Raw genomic sequence first — 21,309 nt, forward strand, 5'->3', positions numbered from 1 at the left:
AAATTAGCTGGGCATGGTGGCACACGCCTGTAGTCCCAGCTACTTGGGAGGCTGAGGCAGGAGAATTGCTTGAACCCAGGAGGCGGAGGTTGCGGTGAGCCGAGATCGCGCCATTGCACTCCAGCCTGGGTAACAACAGCGAAACTCCGTCTCAAAAAAAAAAAAAAACAAAAAAAACTGCAGTGATGTGGGGAAGTGGGGCTGCACAGGGCTTAAGGACTTCTGCGTGGGAAACGTCCACAGTATGTGGGGAGTAGAAGTCATGCTGCAAGAAGAAATGAGTAGAGAAAATAAGTATAGACTCTTTAAATATGCTTGGCAGTACACGGCAGAACAAGATAGCTGCTTGACTACTAAGGAAGTGCCTCAGGTTAAGGGAGACAAGGATGTCTTCAAGAACAGACAGAGCAGAATAGACTTGGGAAAGGCAGCCATGGAAGAGGGAAGGCCCATGGAACTAGGCTCCAAACAAGGCAATCAGGAGCCCAGACAGAGATCCAGATTATGTATGAAGGAAACGGGAGCCCAGAGAGAAACAACAGGACGCTGAGAAGAAGGAAGCCGAGGGAGTTCTTGTCGCTGTTCTGGATCCTGCTGGACTAGGGGAAAGGTCGTCACTGAGAGTTAAGAATGATACAAAAAACTTGTAGGATGAAAACCTGTTCACTCAGAGAACAATGATATAGGAACCAAAAGGATAAGTTAAATAGAATATGGTTGGGTGGGAGGAAGACCCAGCTGAGGCAAGCTGACCCACGGTTTTCATGGGTCCCGTTAAGTACAGTTTGCTGTTTAGTTTGAATAATCCATAGCAATGTTCATTTGCCCCGGAGGAAAAAGAAAAAGATACTCAGGGTTGAAGAACAGCAGCCAAAGCCTTCAGAATAGTGGCAAGGACATGTATGAACTGATCGATTATACAGGTCTTCCCTGAAAATAAGTGAAGGCAGGAGAGAAAAGACTGGGTGAAAAGCCAACGTAAACAGCATGGAGATATGGAAATGTTCTAGAACAGACTGTGGTAATGGTTGCACAATATTGTGAATGTGCTAAATGTCACTAATGGGAAATTTTATGTTATGTGTATTTTACCACAATTTTTAAAGACTGACATGAAACGAATGAAATGAAAGACCGATTATTCATAATCTAGCCCCCAACTATCTCTTCAATCTTAGCTTCCTATATGCCTACTGCAAATTACCTGTTACTATTGATTTGGGTGCTTATATGCCAGGTCCTAGAGAAAATGAATGTACATGCAATCTGGAAGATCAGTGGGTCTCAAACTTTTTGGTCTTAGACCCTTTTATGTTCTTAAAAATTATTGAGGACCCTGAAGAACTTGTGTCCACATGAACTATAGCTAGATATTTACCACATTAGAAATTAAAACTGAGAAACTTAAAAATATTAATTCATTTTAAACAGTAATTACCAATTACCTATTACTGTAAATATTTTCCACCCAAAAACATATAGGAAGATAAACGGCATTGTTTTATATTTTTGCAAATCTCTTAAATATCTGGTTTAAGAGAAAATAGTTTGATGTTCTTACCTGCTTAACAACAAAAATAAGCATGGAGAATTAAGTGTAAACATGAGTAGGTTCAATAGGAATGACAGAAAGAAGGACAAGGTAAAGATGTGGCCAGAGAGGGGCTTATGGACACTTCATGTCACCTAGTTGTCACATTTTCTGTCAGTCTCTTAAGAGTCAGAGAAGACATATGCTAAACAGAAAACAGTCCAGATCATGTAAAGCAGGGGTTTTCAACCTGCATTTTGTGCCTGCCACCCCACCCATGAGAGGATATTTGGCAATGTCTCGACATATTTGTTGGTTGTCACAACTCACGGGATAGGGGTGTTACTGGCACCTCAGGGAGTGCTACTGGCATTGCTGATGTTATATATTCTACAATAACAGCCTCCACAACAAAGAATTATCTGGCCTAAAATGTCAATAGTGTCTAGGTTGAGAAACCCTGTCTTAAACAAAACTAAAAACAAGAGGCTATAGTGGTACTGTGTACATTTAAAAAGATTGGGTTCTCTAGGTTAAGGTACATAATTTCACCAATTCCAAATATAAAATAAATTACCTTTTAATTTACTTAAGACCATTTCTGGCGAACTTAATGTTCCAGTCAAATGAAAATTTTATGTTGAAAGAAAAGAGACGGAGAAAGAGAGAGAGAGATTGAGGGCTCTATGTTTCCTGGGGAGATGTATAAATTCCATCTTGTGTTAATACTTTTTTGCTGTCCATTCGCACAAACTCCACTGTAACTTTTAGGACTTATAAATATAGGAAGATCTAATGAAGTGAGAACATCTTCGCATGATTTTCTTTTCTTTTCGAGACACAGTCTTACTCTGTTGCTCTGGTGTGATCCCAGTTCACTGCAGCTTCCAACTCCTGGCTCAAGGGATCCTCCCACCTCAGCCTGCAGAGTAGCTGGGACTATGGGCACGCATCACCACATCAGGCTAATTTTTAAAATTTTTTTAGTAGAAATGGAGTTTCGCCATGTTGGCCATGCTGGTCTCAAACTCCTGGGTTCAAGCAATCTGCCTGTCTCAGCCTCCCAAAGTGCTGGCATGATAGGCATGAGCCACTACGCCCTGCACTTCCCACAGTTTCTATCAAAGTAATGCCTCAGGCTCCTCACTCAAATCTTACCAGAGCATTTGGTAGTTCTCAGGCCCAAGGCCTGGCTAGAATACAGAGTATCTACATTTCATACACTGCATGGATATGGAAGCAGCCTGTTTCTACATATGTAAACAGTTCATTCTGTTTCTTCCCACAGAGCATACCCTTTTTTCTAGATCCCTCTATGAAAGACTGAAAAAGACCCTCATTTTCATTCCTCTAAAGCATCTGTGTTCAAAGCGTAGTATATACTACCCTAGGAAATCTCAAGATCCTTTCAGGTAGTTGGAGAGGCCACAGCTATTTTCATAATAATACCAAGACAGATGGAACAAAAGCAGTGGTGGTAAAACTGCTGGTGACAGTACCAATCAGGGCAGGACCACCCAACTGTACTGATGCTCGCTGTATTCTTCACTGCTACACCAGCAGAAAAAAAAAAAAGTTTCACTTAAGAATGTGCTTAATAAAGAACTAAAAATTATAAATTTTGTTCATTGTGACCAACTCTGGCCCAAAAACATGCTTTTAAACATCTGAATCAGTGGCATATATTTAGAAATCAGGAAAACTCACATAAAAATCTGTATCTAGGCCAGGTGTAGTGGCTCATGCCTGTAATCCCAATACTTTGGTAGGTCGAGGTGGGCAGATCACCTGAAGCCAGGAGTTCGAGACCAGCCTGGCTAACATGGTGAAACTCCATCTCTACTAAAAACACAAACAATTAGCCCTGGGCACAGTGGCTCACGCCTGTAATCCCAGCACTTTAGAAGGCTGAGGAGGGCAGATCACAAGGTGAGGAGTTCAAGACCAGCCTAAATAACATAGCAAAACCCAATCTCTATTAAAAATACAAAAATTAGCCAGGTGTGGTGGTATACACCTGTAATCCCAGCTACTCAGGAGGCTGAGGCAGGAGAATCACTTGAACCCAGGAGGTGGAGAATGCAGTGAGCTGAGATTGCACCACTGTACTTCAGCCTGGTCAACAAGTGCAAAACTCTGTCTTGGAAAAAAAAAAAATTAGCCAGGCCTGGTGGTGGGCGCCTGTAATCCCAGCTACTTGGGAGGCTGAGGTAGGATTATTGATTGAACTCAGGAGGCAGAGGCTGCAGTAAGCAGAGATTGCGCCATTGCACTCCAGCCTGGGCAACAAGAGCAAAACTCCATCTAAAAAAAAAAAAAAAAATCTGTATCTATGGCTTCTCCTGAAAAATGAGGACATCTGCAACATGTGGTTCATACTCCCATGCGGCACATACTGGCTAGCACTGAAGAGATGTCCCCCTAGACCAGGCTAAGGGTCTCTCGTTCACTGTAAGGTAATATTCATTATCTGCTTGGCCTCCATGGGCTTCTGGGCATTTGACCCCTGCTTAACCATACCTCCACCCATATGGGAGTGACCCTTTCGGTGAACCAGCTGTGCACGCAGCATAGCACTTATTTGTAATTCTCATTCCTTACTAAATACCCTGCAGGCCTGGCAATTCCCAACTACCAATTAGAAACTGGAGTAACTGCCAGAGTCTTGCTTTCTTTGATCAGTGACACATTAAATATGGCTCCAATCCCACTCTATTCTGTGAAAACTAAGAAGCACTCCTTGTTGTCTCTGGGAGAAAACACCACCACGCCCATAGAAAGATTAATAGTGTAGGCCAAAAAGAAGCTTAAAACCTACTACCCTTGGCGTGGTTTGGCTCAGGTTCAAAATGATTTAGGTGTTAAAGCAGGCTTGCTTTGAACACCAGACAGATCTATGATCCTCTTAAAGCTCTGTTAATTTCTCTTCTAAAAAACTCAAGCGCATTTGTGAAAACTTTAGAACTCTGTCCCAATCACATTTAAAAGACTCCTCTAGGGAGTCCCTAAGATATTTTTGGATTGCTCTTAGACTGAAAACAAACTCTAGAACCAAAGCCAAGGGCTTTCAGTAGGATCATCTTGCCAGGATAGACCAATGCATGACCCACACCTCTTAGGGTTCCCAGATGCACTTACTGGTATGCCGTGACCCTGAAAGTGCTGTACATTCTCTTCAGGAAGAGGGGTGGGGATAACAAAGTATGCTGGCAATCTAGAAGAAAGAAATGTCATCAGTTAATTCACAAAATACAAAAGCTCAGCTTCAATGAATACAAGCAGAGTGTTAAGCAGACAGGACCATATTTCCCTGTTGAGAACCAGCTCAGAGGAACTGCTGCTCTCTGTGTGATAAATCAATTGGGAATCTAAGTTCAAACTGTAGCTCTGCCTGTGATTCTGTACAACCCTACATAAGTTATTCTACCTCTCCGGGTCTGTTTCCTCTTTCAGAAATGAGGGGATAGGAAAATATGATACCTAAAAGCATAGAACTCTGAAATTGGGAGTATTGTTCTCACCATATAGTAACCATATAAGCATCTGCGTCGTTTTCAGTTAAACTAATAGGAAAAACATTAATTATGATGACTGCTGCCCAGATATTTTATCAAGTGCTCTGACAAGAACATTTAAGTGTTACTGTGTGACAACCACTGTTCCAATTACTTAACATTTCTTATTTAATATACTTTTTTTTTTTTTTTGAGACGGAGTTTCACTCTTGTTACCCAGGCTAGAGTGCAATGGCGCCATCTCGGCTCACCACAATCTCCGCCTCCTGGGTTCAGGCAATTCTCCTGCCTCAGGCTCCTGAGTAGCTGGGATTACAGGCATGTGCCACCATGCCCAGCTAATTTTTTGTATTTTTAGTAGAGACGGGGTTTCACTATGTTGACCAGGATGGTCTCGATCTCTTGACCTTGTGATCCACCCGCCTCGGCCTCCCAAAGTGCTGGGATTACAGGCGTGAGCCACCGTGCCCGGCTTAATATAAGTAGTTAACCTTATTTATCCATTTAGTCCTCCCAAGAATTCTATGAGATATGTAATATTATTTCCATCTTACAGATAAAGAAACTGAGACACAACGCTGCTAAGACTCTTCCCTGGGTATACAACTAGTTAGCATACAGTATAGCTGGGACCTGAACCCAAGCAGTGGGACTTCAACTTCTACAGAAAAAATTTAGTCTCTAAAAAGAACAAACTTGTTAAGTAGTAGGACATGGTAGAATTGGGTTTCAGAGTTGCAGATATCAAAGTTACAAGGGGACATCATCTCTTAGGCAGCAGATGTAAGTTTCTGTTAATAAGAAAACTGCCTAAGTTTCCACCACTGTGAATCTATAAGCATCTGTAAACATCTTTCGAAAGAAATAAAGAAAGAGGCTTGAAATAAAGCCTCACAAGCAATAAGGTGCTTATGGTGTTAAGTTACAATGGAAAATTTGTATTTGCATGGCGTTTGAATGCATGATGCATGAGTGATGTAATCAATTCATAGGAGATGGAGCAACAAATAAATATCACCATGGGGGTGTGATCATTAAAACCCAGACTGTGGAAAACTATCAGTCAAGTTTCTTCAACACATTGAAAGAAAAATATGTTGGCTTGAGAATCTACAGACGAAGCAATTTAAGAAACCTATCAATCTCACTGAACCTTGACTACTTAAAAAAAACAGATTAAAAAGATGACAGAGAAAAGGGTTTAAAAATTCATAAGATACTAGGGAAAATCTGAACTGTAATTGGATTTTTTTTTTTTTTTTTGAGATAGAGTCTTGCTCTTTTGCCCAGGCTGGAGTGCAGTGGTGTGATCTTGGCTCACTGCAACCTCTGCCTCCCAGGTTCAAGCGATTCTCCTGCCTCAGCTTCCTGAGCAGCTGGGACTATAGGTATGCACCACCACACCAGGCTAATTTTTGTATTTTTAGTAGAAATGTGGTTTCACCATATTGGCCAGGCTGGTCTCGAACTCTTGACCTTGTGATTCACCTGCCTTGGCCTCCCAAAGTGCTGGGATTACAGGCATGAGCCACCACACCCAGCCTGTAACTGGATATTAAAGAAACAATAAGAAATTTGAAAGGTTCACTGATAATGGTCTTATGGTTATATTTATAAAAAGTCCTTAATTCTTAATAATATATACTGAAATATTTGTGAATGAAATGTCACAAACTCTGGAATTTATTGCAAAATAATCCTGGCTGGGCATGGTGGCCTATAATCCCAACACTTTGCAGGGTCAACATGGGAGGACTGCTTGAGTCCAGGAGCTTTAGACTAGCCTTGGCAACATAGTGAGACCCCATTGCCACAAAAAAAATAAAATAGCTAGGCTTGGTGGCACACACCTGTAGTCCCAGCTACTTGGGAGGATCACTTGAGCCTCTAGGAGTTCAAGGCTGCAATGAGCCATCACAGTGCCATTGTACTTAAGCTTGGGTGACCCTGTCTTTAAAAAATTAAAATTAAAACAAGATAATCAAAGAGAGGGTGAAGTAGGTGGGGGTATAGAGAAAACAGAATTGGCCATCAGTTGATAACTGTTGAGTCTGGGTAATTTAAGGTAATAGGAATTCATCATATCTTCTTTCCTTTTATACTGATTAAATTTTTTCATTAAAAAAAAAAAACTTGGGCCAGGCGTAGTGGCTCACACCTGTAATCCCAGCACTTTGGGAGGCTGAGACAGGCGGATCACAAGTTCAGGAGTTCGAGACCAGCCAGGCCAAGATGGTGAAACCCCATTTCTACTAAAAATACAAAAATTAGCCAGGCACATCGGCAGGCACCTGTAATCCCAGCTACTCAGAAGGCTGAGGCAGGAGAATCATTTGAACCCGGGAGGCAGAGGTTGCAGTGAGCCAAGATTGTGCCACTGCACTCTAGCCTGGACGACAGAGCAAGACTCCATCTCAAGAAATAAACAAACAGAAAACAAGCTGGGCATGGTAGCTCACACTGTAATCCCAGCAGGATGAGGCCCAGGCAGGTGGACTGCCTGAGTTCAGGAGTTCAAGACCAGCCTGGGCAACATGGCAAAACCCTCTCACTATGAAAAATACAACAAATTGAGCCAAGCAGAGTGGTGTGCACCTACGGTCCCAGCTACTCAGGAGACTGAGGTGACAGAATCACTTGGGCCTAACGGGCAGAGGTTGCAGTGAGCAGAGATTGTGCCACTGCACTCTAGCCTGGGTGACAGAGTGAGACTCTGTCTCAAAAAAAAAAAAAATCCAAAAGCAAAAAAATCTTAAAAGTAATTCATGAAGAAAAGAGTTCCAGTAAGATTGTGATGGAGAAAGCCAGGTCTGGGAACTACTGGTCACTAAGATACTTCAAACCATCAAAACTGTGAAGAATGTTTGCCTTTTGAAGTTTTGAAGTACTTGAAATATTTTCTTCTAAGTCTGCCTGAATGAGTAACTGGTAAGGCATCCCTTTTTCAGGTACAGTCACTGAAGTAAAAACCTCTCCACAGATCAACTGCTCTCTTAAACTCAGGCTGCTCATTCAAATCAAGTGTGAAGATTAAAAGATTACCAGTGTCCAGGCTCCATCCAAGAACTATTAAATCAAGAACTATTAAAAAGCTCTCTAGGTAAGCAGTTGGGATGAACACTGTTGTTCCAGAAGATCCTGCTGTGCAGAGTGTGCAGCAGCACGACCTGGGAGCTGTTGAGGACTGCAGGCGCTCCAGCCTCCCCCAACCTACTGAGTCAGATTCTGAATATTAGACAAGAGCCCCCAGTGATCAGACACACATTAAACAGAGATGCACTGCTCTAGATGGTAACTTAAAACAGGCCACTGTTTCTCAGCCTTTTCAGGACAGTCATCTGTGGAGTTGTTTAAACCAGATCCTGAGCTCCTTCCTCAGTGGTGCATGCTACAAAGCTGGACTGGGGCCTTGTGGTTTTAAAAAATTTCCATGTCTTCCCCAACTAGTGAGGTTGAATATTTTACACTGTTAGTTCACTGGTTAATTAGTTTTCTTATAGATAAGTCTTTCACCAAAAAAAAAAAAAAAAAGTCAGAATCAAATGTATTGGCAAATATCCCATCCATCACCCAGCAGAGAAGGCTGTACAGAGACGAACACTGAAGTCAGTAAGGGGTGTGGAGGGTGTCCTCTCCTGACCACTTAATTCTAGGTAGATTCCACGGAGTTCCCACTATGAGATTCCCATTGGACACAAGCAATTAATCCTCTTTCCTTGGAAAGCAGTCATTTTAGTTGTTAAGATGAGTTTAGAGGCCGGGCGCGGTGGCTCAAGCCTGTAATCCCAGCACTTTGGGAGGCCGAGGCGGGTGGATCACGAGGTCAAGAGATCGAGACCATCCTGGTCAACATGGTGAAACCCCGTCTCTACTAATACAAAAAATTAGCTGGGCACGGTGGCGCGTGCCTGTAATCCCAGCTACTCAGGAGGCTGAGGCAGGAGAATTGCCTGAACCCAGGAGGCGGAGGTTGCGGTGAGCCGAGATTGCGCCATTGCACTCCAGCCTGGGTATCAAGAGCGAAACTCCATCTCAAAAAAAAAAAAAAAAAAAAAAAAAAGATGAGTTTAGAATACAAAGTAAACAGACCCTGCAAAAACAGGTTGACTTTACTCATGAAACTTGTTTATCTACTCAGGCACAACCCCCTGGAACAGCAATGTCTTCCTGTGCCAGCATCAGCAACTAGGTCCCTCTGTGTGGTACACACTCTACAGGGCCACATATCGTCCTATGTGTTTATAGGAAAGTGGAATGAGAGAAAGGTTTTTTAGGAGAATGAAAAAGAGAAAGAAGAGACCTGTAGTACCAGAATAGCCAGCTCTGACTTTGTGGGAAAGTGTTCCTTATTCTTACCCAAACTGACTATAGGCCCCCCTCTAAATACAAATGGGGCTTTTCCTTCTTTCTCTTATTTATTGAGCACCTCTTAGAAGCCAGCCACCGTGCTTGGTACTGAGGATATAACAATGGACAAAAACAGCATCCTTTAACTTCACAGAGCTGTAGGTTGTGGAAACTCACATTAGCCAAATGATGATACAAATAACAACAAACTTAGCATTGCAGGAAGCGCTATGAAGAGGAGAAAACAGTGCAATGAAAAATCTTGGGCTGGGCGCGGTGGCTCACACCTGTAATCACAGCACTTTGGGAGGCCGAGGCAAGTGGATCACAAGGTCAAGAGATTGAGACCATCCTGGTCAACAGGGTGAAACCCCGTCTCTACTAAAAAATACAAAAAATTGGCTGGGCATGGTGGCGCGTGCCTGTAATCCCAGCTACTCAGGAGGCTGAGGCAGGAGAATTGCCTGAACCCAGGAGGCGGAGGTTGCGGTGAGCTGAGATCACGCCATTGCACTCCAGGCTGGGTAACAAGAGCAAAACTCCGTCTCTTAAAAAAAAAAAAAAAAAAAAAAAATCTCACAATGACACTTGACTTAGTCTTGGGAAAGCTTCCAAAGAAAGCAGTACCTGGGGCCAGGCGTGGTGGCTCACGCCTGTAATCCCAGCACTTTGGGAGGCTGAGACAGGCGGATCACGAGGTCAGGAGTTTGACACCAGCCTGGCTAACATGGTGAAACCCCATCTCTACTAAAAATACAAAAATTAGCCATATGTGGTGGCACACACCTGTAATCCTAGCTACTCGGGGGGCCAAGGCAGGAGAATCACTTGAACCAGGGAGGTGGAGGTTGCAGTGAGCCAAGACTGTACCACCACACTCCAGCCTGGGGGACAGAATGAGATTCTGTCTCAAAAAATAAATAAATAAATAAAAGAAAGGAAGCAGTACCTGGGGTAAGATCTGACTGATGAAGTCGAGTTAATTATACTTGTGCAGCTAGAAGCAAAAAGTACTTCCAGACAGAAGCCTGCAGGCAAGGCTTGTGGCAGGGAGGTCAGTATGGCCACAGGTGTGGGCCACAAAGTTGCAGTCAAACCATGAAGGGCCTTGGGAGTGCCTGTTGAGGGCTCTGTTCTATACCAAGAACAGTGAAAGCCACTGAAGCCGGGGACAAGTACTATCAGATGCGTGTCCTGCTTGGTATGCCACATGGAGAATGGATGCTGGGGCACCAGAGTGGACGGAGAGGACCATGGAGCAGCTACTACAGTGGTCTGGGGGGAAACAAAGCACAGATTTTCCTGTATATTTCTGACATGCTAACACCTATGCAAATACCAACTAATTAGTATACGGCAGGATTTAAAAAAAAAAACAATTCTGGGAACGTATGTATCAACATCTTATTACAAACTATCATCTCCTAGGAACAGATGTTTCTAACTTCTTTCTGAGCAAGAGCTACCTTTATCCTTTCAAGCTTTAAAACCAGGAAAGAGGGAAGAACAGGGTGGGGCAGACAATGAGGTCCTTGGTCAGGGTCAGGACCCTGGCAGGTCATTCCCCACTGTCACCACAGCTCACACTGTGAAGGGGCTTCAGGGCGGAGGCGGGGTGAGGGGGGCGGCAGTAACCTTGTAAATATTGAGAGTGATCAAAATCAAAACTGATTACTGAAGAGGTCTATTAGAACCATGATACAAAGAGCTCTACAAAAATATAAAGTTTTATGAATCTGTTAGCAGGGAGTTAGGGAGTACGTTCCAAAATGATAAGATTCAAGTTTCTGTAAACAGATTATGCAGAGTCATGCTTTAAAAATGTAGGTCAGGCCGCATGCGGTGGCTCACGCCTATAATACCACTTTAAGAGGCCAATGTGGGCAGATCATTTGAGGTCAGGGGTTCAAGACCAGCCTGGCCAACACAGTGAAACCCCATCTCTACTAAAAATATAAAAATTAGCCAGGCATGGTGACATGTGCCTGTAGTCCCAGCTACTCAAGAGGCTGAGGCAGGAGAATCACTTGAACCCAGGAGGCAGAAGTTGCAGTGAACCGAGATCACGCCACTTGTACTCCAGCTTGGGTGACAAAGTGAGACTCAGTTTCAAAAAAAAAAAAAAAGGTTAGATCACATCCGCCTCTGCTCAGCCTCCCTCTCACTGTCCTCCCATCAAAGTCTCCAGGCCCATCATCTCCCACTTCTCTCCCTGCCTTGCTTCTCCCCTTTCCCTGGGCGCCTTGCTGTTCTCACACAGGCCTTTGCCCTTACTCCTCCCTCCACCTAGAATGCTCCTTCCTCGGGTGTCCTCAAACTCAATCTTTCACTTCCTTTACGACTATGCTTACAAGCCACTTACTTCCACCACGCAAAACCTTCCTGACCAACCCCCCACCATCACCTCCAGCATTCCCTAACCCCGTGCTGGATCCGTTTTTCTCCAGAGCACTTATCTTTTAACATGTTATAATTTACTTCTTTATTCTACCATCATCTTCCTCCCTCCAGAATGAAAGCTCCAGGAGGGCAGAGGTTTTTAGTACTCTGTTGACTGCTGCCATCTCTAATAGCTAGAACACTGCCAAGCACATGGTAGGCACTCAAAAATTTTTGTTCAATGAATAAATGAAGTGGTCAATGAAAGAGGGAAGAAAATATTGCTTTTTAAAGTTTTACACTTATAGATACAATAATGCAACAACAATAAAAAGATACAAATTCATTTTTTAATATTTAAGAGACACTTTAGGAATTTCTTTAAAAACCTAGTATGGCCAGGCACAGTGGCTCATGCCTGTAATCCCAGCACTTTGGGAGCCTGAGGTGGGAGGATGGTTTGAGTCCAGGAGTTTGAGACCAGCCTGGGCAACATAGCGAGAGCCCAGTCTCTGCCAAAAATACAAAAATTAGCCTGGTGTGGTAGTGCACACCTGTAGTCACAGATACTTGGGAGGCTGAAGCTCAAGGATCACTTGATCCCAGTGGAGGCTGCATTGAGCTGTGATCATGCCACTGCACTCCAGCCTGGGGGACAGAGAAAGACCCTTAAAATGAATAAACAAATAAATAAGTACATAAGAACTCATTTTAAGGGCAACCCCAGGCTGGTTTTGAACTTTTGTAGAGATGGTAATTCCATCTAGAAAAATTAGGCAGGCATGGTGGTGCACGCCTGTAGTCCCAGGGACTCAGGAGGCTAAGCTGGAGAATCACTTGAGCCAAGGCGGAGGTTGCAGTGAGCCGAGATGGCACCACTGCACTACAGCCGGGTGCAGCATGGGTGTCAGAGTGAGACCCAGTCTCAAACAAAAACAAAAACAAAAAACCAAAAAACATTATTCAAAGAGCCAAAAAGTGAAAATAACCCAACAGTCCATTAACTAATAGATGGATAAATCAAATGTGCTGTATCCACATTATGGAATATTACTTGGCAATAACAAATAATGAAATTCTGATACAGCTGCAAAATAAATGAACTTTGAAGACATCATGCTAAGTGAAAGAAGCAAGTCATAAAAGCTCACATAGTATATGATTTCATTTATATGAAATGTTCACAACAGGCACGACTATAGAGATAGAAAGTAGATTAGTGGCTGTCTAGGGCTGGGGAGGAACAGACACGTATTTGGGGAAAATGGGGAGTGACAGCCAATGGGTATGAAATTTCTTTCTGGGATGATGAAAATGTTTGAAATTGACTATGGTGATGACTGCACAACCCTATGAAAAACACTGTACACTTCCAATGGGTGAATTGTATGGCACAGGCCCAGCATGGAAAGCTTACCTCTCACAGACTTCATAGCCTTCGTTGACACTCACTGCTTTGTACTTCATGTTGCCTTTGGTCCGTTCCAGTTCCCAACACCAGTCTTTAAGTGTGTCAAACATTACAGTATGGTTCTTGGGATCAGTGACTAAGAGAACAAAATGTAAAAGACAATAAAATCTTTTCATGAAGCCCTGGTATTTTCATTATGTGAAAGTCCCTCCTTAGGTTCGTTTCCTCCACTAACTAAGCCCATTTTTATCCAAGCAGAATTAATTAACTGCTTATTCCTAACCTTGTTCCACTTTTTGTCAGTAATCCAAAATTATGACTGAAGCTCTGTCCTTTTTCATTTTTTATTTTTTAACAGAGTCTCACTCTGTCACCCAGGCTGGAGTGCAGTGGTGTCATCTTGGCTCCCTGCAACCTCTGCCTCCCAGGTTAAAGTGATTCTCCTGCCTTAGCCTCCTGAGTAGCTGGGACTATAGGCATGTGCCACCGCATATGGCTTTTTTGTATTTTTAGTAGAGATGAGGTTTCACCATGTTGGCCAGGTTGGTCTCAAACTCCTGACCTCAAGTGATCCACTTGCCTCAGCCTCCCAAAGTGCTGGGATTACAGGAGTGAGCCATCGCACCTGGCCGGCTCTGTTTTTTTATATTATAAGAACTGAGTTCCATTCCTCGGAAAAGTAATTTATAGTTCCATTTTTAGTCATCTGGCCATGAGATAATTTATATAACACAAAAAGATCATGTGAAGCACTAAAAGACAGGCTTGGCACAAATGCTAAAGTGATGAAATATTTTTAGCCCTGCCAATGTGTGCATAAAACAGCCAACTAATTTGAATAGCATTTCAGGATCTTCACTGTAAATCCTCCTTCAGTTTGAAGATGCACTGCTTGTAAGAGGATTTGTCTAGTGTGACAACTGGTTCCAGAAGGCCATAAACAGATCTGACAGCCATAGTGAGAATCGGAGCCTGCTAGCCAAGGGCTGAGTCATGATGATGGGTACGTACTTCTATCCCTAACTGTTCTATCTCACAACAGTACTTGGTACTGTTCTGAGCATATTACATTTTGTTAACTCAACAATCCTCACAACCCTATAAAATAGTTAATACGATAGGTAAGATCATTTCCTCTATTTAACAGATATATCGCAGAAAGGTCAACTAACTTGCCTACGTTACAAAGCTAGGCAATGACAGAACTGGGATACAAACCCAGGAAACTATAAAAGAAATTTCCATAAAGTTCTAATCCTGCCCCTCCAAACCCCACTAAAAAAAAGAAAAAAATTTTCCATGGGTATAAGTAGTAACAACATTCCCATTCACCGCAGAAGGCCATCTTCTTGTCAATACAAGCAAGTCCTTCCCTAAAATGCCATTATCATAAGCATTTAGGACCTTCTAACCAAAACACATGTATGAATTATAAGGGAATAATTAAAGGTATTCAAATTGCAAAGCACCCACCTCTACAAACCCCTACTCAATGAAAAAGCTAATTGATCAGTTAGCATCTATGAGTTATAATCTTTACTTCTCAAAAAAAATGGGGGCTGGAAGGAAGTAAAAGAATGGAATTAAATCAGAATAAAAGATGCTATTAATACATATCCTGGGCCTCTGGTACAAAAAGCCACCAGAAGGTAATGAAACTACCAAGGTCAATCAAGGTAAGGGTTTTGGCATGCTGATCCACATCTGTTGGTAGGCTGAGAAAGTGTCTTATGTTGGGTACAGAACAAAAATCAGAATACAAGGAAACGACAGAATTCCTGAAAATAGAATACGATTTTGCAAGTGGGCACTCAATAAATGTTTATATAAATTATAGTAATCAACAAGTCATATTTGTCTATCTCATATTGCCACAAGCTCTAAGTCAGCACCCAGTTAATCAGCACTTGTATACATAGCTACAGTAAAAATCTGCCATTCACAAAGACTAACTTAATGAATTAAAGGAACAAATTTTATGTTCAACCTAATATTACTGGGAAGTGTATTTTATGTCAGTGTGATTCTCTGAGCATAATCTGTCCTCAATAATATGCAGTTTTACTCTCAACTCCCAACTAATGACTGCACCTTATGTGCCATCCATTAACAATTTATGACCCTCACAAGACTTAATGCTGCTGTTTTTAACATAAGAAAACAGAGGTCTCAAGTTAAGTGTCATCTCCAGGATCACACAGCTAGAAAGCAGTGAGGCCAGGATTTGAACACAGGTCAAATAGACACCAATTACCTTTTCTAAAAAATCACCATAGCTCCCAAAATACAGCATGGTCTCTGAGATAGCTGCATCTCTGTACATGCCAATCCCTCTGACTAAAATACTCCTCTAAGCCTACTAGATGCTCCACTATCTGCTAAGGCTCAGCCTTCTCCCTCTGATAGTCTACCCTCCCCCAGAGGGTGGGTGCCTCCATCAAAGGACACATCGCTCAGCTTGCTCTCCTATATAACTTTATGCTTCTTGAGGGCAGGGATTTAGTTCTGTTTATCTCCATATCTCCACAGACCCTGGCTCACAGCAAGCAACCAATACATGTTTACTAAATGAATGGACAGTGACAAAGCAACTCTTCCTTCCAGAAAGCCTTATGACAAAGCCTTGTGTGCTTTTAAAAGAAACTGCCAGGCTGGGAGGGGTGGCTCACGCCTGTAATCCCAGCACTTTGGGAGGCCGAGGCAGGCAGATCACTTGAGGTTGGGAGTTCAAGACGGATGAGCCTGGCCAACATGGTGAAACCCCGTCTCTACTAAAAATACAAAAATTAGCAGGGTATGGTAGCATGCGCCTGTAATCCTACCTACTAGGGAAGCTGAGGCAGGAGAATTGCTTGAACCCGGGAGGCAGAGGTTGCAGAGCTGAGATCCCACCACTGCACTCTAGCCTGGGCGACAGATTGAGACTCCATCTCAAAAAAAAGAAACTGCCACTTCCCTGACAAAAAGTACATAGGACTCAGGATCACTAAACATCAACTTCATATTAAGAGTAATGGACGGGGATGGGCGAGGTGGCTTACGCCTGTAATCCCAACACTTTGGGAGGCCAAGGCGGGTGGATCACAAGGTCAGGAGTTCGAGACCAGCCTGGCCAACATGGTGAAACCCTGTCTCTACTAAAAATATAAAAAAAATTAGCTGGGCATAGTGGCACACACCTGTAATCCCAGCTACTCAGGAAGCTGAGGCAGGAGAATTGCTTGAACCTGGGATGTGGAGGTTGCAGTAAGCTGAGATTTGCACCTCTGCACTCCAGCCTGGGCAACAGAGCAAGACTCTTTCTTGAAGAAAAAAAAAAGAGTAATGGATGGGCCCTCCAGCCTGTAATCCCATCACTTTGGGAGGCTGAGGTGGGTGGATCACCTGAGGTCAGGAGTTCAAGATCAATTTGGCCAACATGGTGAAACCCCATCTCTACTAAAAACACAAAAATTAGCTGGGCGTGGTGGTATGAACCTGTAATCCCAGCTCCTCAGGAGGCTGAGGCGGGAGAATTGCTTGAACCTGGAAGGTGAAGGTTGCAGTGAGCTGAGATCGTGCCAATGCACTCTAGCCTGGGCAACAGAATGAGACTCCATCTCAGAAAAAAATTAAAAAATAATAATGGACAGAACAAGTGAAAAGACTGAGGCAAAAGAACGAGAAGATAGACATCTGTGAAAAAAGGTCAAATGCTAGGCATTGTTAATGGCTATTCAGATGACCAGAGTTTTGTTCTTAAAAGATTGCTCTTTTTCAGCAAACTGAATGAAAAACATTTAGAACTTTAAGTTTTATCTTACTAAATTAGTTGTTGGATGTGCTTTTCTTTTTTTGAGACGGAGTTTCGCTCTTGTTACCCAGGCTGGAGTGCAATGGCACGATCTCGGCTCACCACAACCTCCGCCTCCTGGGTTCAGGCAATTCTCCTGCCTCAGCCTCCTGAGTAGCTGGGATTACAGGCACGCACCACCGCGCCCAGCTAATCTTTTGTATTTTTAGTAGAGACGGGGTTTCATCATGTTGACCAGGATGGTCTCGATCTCATGACCTCGTGATCCACCCGCCTCGGCCTCCCAAAGTGCTGGGATTACAGGCGTGAGCCACCGCGCCCAGCCGGATGTGCTTTTCTTATGTATAACTGTCCCTTTTCCCCTAAAATATTTTCTATAAAGCATGCTCTGGTTGTTTAAAAACTTTCTAGAATGGAAGAAATTCTCTACGATCTTACGACATTAAATCAAGTATATTTAAGTGGAAAAAAACCCAGGGACAAACATGGTTATTTTAAACTTTTCTCAATTTTGTTTCCCTATAGTCTCATATTCCTAGTTATAATATATTGATCTTATCTTTCTTTCTTTTTTTTGAGATACAGTCTTGCTTTGTCGCCAGGCTGTTGCGCAGTGGTGTGATCTTGGCTCACTCTAACCTCCACCTCCAGGGTTCAAGCAATTCTCCTGCCTCAGCCTCTGAAATAGCTGGGATTACAAGCAGGCACCACCACACCCAGCTACTTTTTGTATTTTTAGTAGAGACGGGTTTCACTATGTTGGCCAGGATGGTCTCAATCTCTACCTCGGCCTCCCAAAGTACTGAGATTATAAGCACGAGCCACCACATCTGGCCTTGATCTTATCTTTCATAAGATGCAACCGATCAAACAATGCCTTGCAAAAAGCAAGGCAACAAAACTAAAAGAAGGTAAACAAAGATTACAGGAGGCCTGGCCCAGTGGCTCATGCCTGTAATCCCAACACTTTGGGAGGTAGGTAGATCACTTTGAGGTCAGGAGTTTGAAACCAGCCTGGCCAACATGGAGAAACCCCGTCTCTACAAAAAATACAAAAATTAGTTGGGCATGGTGATGGGCACATGTAATCCCAGCTACTTGGGAGGATGAGGCATGAGAATTGACTGAACCGGGAGGCGGAGGTTGCAGTGAGTCGAGATCGTGCTATTGCACTCCAGCCTGGGCTACAAAGTGAGACTACACCTTTAAAAAAAAAAAAGAACACAGGAAAAAGAAAATGTAGATATCTGAATGAATCACTCAAGCAAGGGGTGACCAATTGGTAGAGGAGACAGGGGAAAAAAAAAAAGCCCATGGATGGGTTTTCCCCCACTGGTTTCAGGTGGGAATTGGAAGACTTCTGCTTACCAAATTAAAACCCAGAAGACACTTACCTATATTGTTTTGTGCAGCAGTCGCATAGGAAAACAGAAACAATCGTTTAAGCAGTTTTGGAGCCTGGGTATGATGAATTATGCCACTGACAATCTAAAAAAGAATTGACCAATGGATATAGTTATGCTTTTGACAGATAAACACTAAGAGAGACAAGAGTCAAGGTATCTTGGTTCTCAGTCATGCCAAAGGGGTTTCAATGGACAACATATTAATTCTCATTTGAGATTTGTATCTATGACGTTAGCTTTTGGAATAATGCCAAATCAACAGGATGCTAACCATTTTGTCAGGTTTTCTTTCTTTTAAAAGAAAATTTTACTAATTTTATTGGTTTACTTGTTTATTTTTTCTGAGACACAGACTTGCTCTCTTGCCCAGGCTGGAGCACAGTGGCACGATCTTGCCTCACTGCAACCTCCGCCTCATGGGTTCAAGTGATTCTCCTGCTTCAGCCTATAGAATATCTGGGATTACAGGCATGCACCATCACGCCTGACTAATCTTTGTATTTTTAGTACAGACAGGGTTTCGCCATATTGGCCAGGCTGGTCTCGAACTTCTGACCTCAAGTGATCTGCCTGCCTCAGCCTCCCAAAGTGCTGGAATTACAGGTATAAGCCACCGTACCCGGCCCATTTTTTTTTTTTTAAGACGGAGTTTTGCTCTTGTTGCCCACACTGAAATGCAATGGCGAGATCTCAGCTCACTACAACCTTTGCCTCCCAGGTTCAAGCAATTCTCCTACCTCAGCCTCCCGAGTAGCTGGGATTACAGGCATGTGCCACCATGCCCAGCTAATTTTTTGTATTTTTAGTAGAGACAGGGTTTCTCCATGTTGGTTAAGCTGGTCTTGAACTCCTGACCTCAGGTGATCCACCTGCCTCGGCCTCTCAAAGTGCTTGGACTACAGGCATGAGCCACCGTGCCCAGCCCAATCTGTCAGGTTTTCTAAGAACTCTGAGTTTCTGGGGAAAATTTTAAAACATAGTCTAATTTCTCAAAAGCAAAGTGCTAAAAAATGTAAGTGCCATATTAAGTCAGATACTACAGAACTCTGACATGTCAGACTTATAGCTGATATCAGACGATAACCAAGACACAGCTGTTCTGATCCATTGTTGAGGCCTTCAGGACCTTCTTATAGAAGATAAGGGAAATAAATCAATCTATCATGCTTTCTGTTTGTCTACTGTGTCAAACAAAAGTATATTTGATTAAGTGACTAAAACCATTGTTCAAATTGAAGTTTCTGCCTTCTCAGGAAATTTTCTATATCTATACTATTCTTTTCTTGCTCAAAATAGATACAAGTCATGTTTATTATTCTAACTGAACTACCACACTATCTTAAAGAAAATTAAGGAGTTACCGCTAAGTGTGCAAACTCACTGTAATCAAGAGAATATACATGAATAGGCCTCCTGCTAGGTCTCCCCTGATATATTTACCAGCAGAGGGAAAAGTCTGAGATCAATATCTTAGTAAGAGAAATCTTGGATACCACTGCACTTCAGCCTGGGTGACAGAGCGAGACTTGGTCTCAAAAAAAAAAAAATATCTTGGAAATTACAAGAAACATCAAATTGATATAACCACTTTCTGAGTTTACTCAGTTGCCTATCTAACTTGCTGTGGCAACCAGGAGATTAAGTTTATTTAGTCTCCAAAAGCATATCTGATGATTTGGCTTTGCTCATCTGACCCGTATACTTCCTCTTTTCCACGCACAACCACTACCTCCCAGAGATAAACTCATTTGCTCATAGGAGTTGGAATTCTCCATCACTGCTGTCTTTTGGAAAGGCTGTCAGAGGTGGAAGAATAGGGATAAACTTTTAGCTGCCTCATCCTTCCGTCATTTTCCTCTACTGCTTCCTGACCTGGTTTACCACCTCCCACCATCTAGTGGCTCCGGGAATAAAAACATTATGAACTGAAGTATTAAAGGTAGCATGTGCCAAGATGATACACAGGCATACTTTATCAAATTACCTCTCACATTCTAATCAAAGAATATGGGATTACAACCAGTTTCAAGTTCACAGAGTGAAAGCCTCCCCTCAACCTTCATGCAACATAAGCAAAAACCAGAGCTAGTAGGGAAAACCTGATGGGAAATAAAACCTAAAAACACATGCAACTAGTTACCCTTTTGACTTCCTCTTCCTTTGTGTACCTCAAACAAAACTGGAACACTCGAAGGTCTTTGCAGTGGATGATGAGCTTCTCAGGGTATTTCTTCAGTTGTCCAAAGAGAGTTTTCTTTTTCTCATCAAACACTATAGATCAGCAATGAAATGAGAAGGGAAATTCTGTTACACAGCAATAAGTGAATGCTAAAGAAACAAAGTAGATGCTCAACTTCTAGAGATACTTCCCAATGAGAGAAAAGGTGCTGCCTGTCTTTTAAGTGACTGTCAAAGGAAGCCCAATCTCCTCAGTAGGGGCCCTGGTTCTCCGAGAGCAGTCAAGGTTCTTCACTCCTCTGGAGTAAGCACAAGAACAAACACACTGGCCACTGTTGGCAGAACTGAATCCAGTGGCCTAAAGAAAACCCACTCTGAAAGCTGAGCTTACAAAAGATGAAAGGGAAATGACTAGATACATGCTTTCATGACAGTAAACTCCTGGGTTTACAGCTAGGACCCCTCCTGATACCCACTCACTGTCCCAGAATTTGGACTCACTCAACACCTTGTAGTCTTGAGAACATCATAAATGATCACTGAACGATTTCTGAAGATGCCCGAATGCAAAAATAGAACAAAGAGAGGCTTAGCAGGAGAGGCTTGTTTAGTCAGCAGAAAAGACATCCTAATGCAATACAACAGATCTTTTTATCAGAGCAGCCTATAGAGTAAAACCTACACAGCAAACTCTGATATCAAAAAGTCTCATCAACATCTAGCATACAATGGCATTGTGTGAAGTAGTA

At 42.7% G+C, this 21,309-nt stretch overlaps 1 protein-coding gene across 4 annotated transcripts in view; it reads right to left on the reverse strand.

Moving 5' to 3' along the window:
• The window catches only part of MTMR12 (myotubularin related protein 12), a 93,020-nt gene that overhangs the window by 24,430 nt on the left and 47,281 nt on the right, over positions 1–21,309 (reverse strand). For 3 of the 4 annotated variants that reach the window (XM_012459934.2, XM_012459933.2, XM_012459932.2), the window contains exons 5-8: positions 20,523–20,653; positions 18,371–18,464; positions 13,190–13,319; positions 4,670–4,745 (exon numbers count right to left, since the gene is read on the reverse strand). In XM_012459934.2, the coding sequence (XP_012315357.2) occupies positions 4,670–4,745; positions 13,190–13,319; positions 18,371–18,464; positions 20,523–20,653 (431 nt within the window). Of the gene's footprint in view, positions 1–4,669; positions 4,746–13,189; positions 13,320–18,370; positions 18,465–20,522; positions 20,654–21,061; positions 21,111–21,309 lie in introns of those variants that run through there. The other variant, XM_012459935.2, reaches the window with a different exon arrangement.

Source organism: Aotus nancymaae, unplaced genomic scaffold (genome assembly GCF_030222135.1).
Source record: "Aotus nancymaae isolate 86718 unplaced genomic scaffold, 86718_ANA_hifiasm-v0.15.2.pri h1tg000014l, whole genome shotgun sequence".
Taxonomy (NCBI): domain Eukaryota; kingdom Metazoa; phylum Chordata; class Mammalia; order Primates; family Aotidae; genus Aotus; species Aotus nancymaae.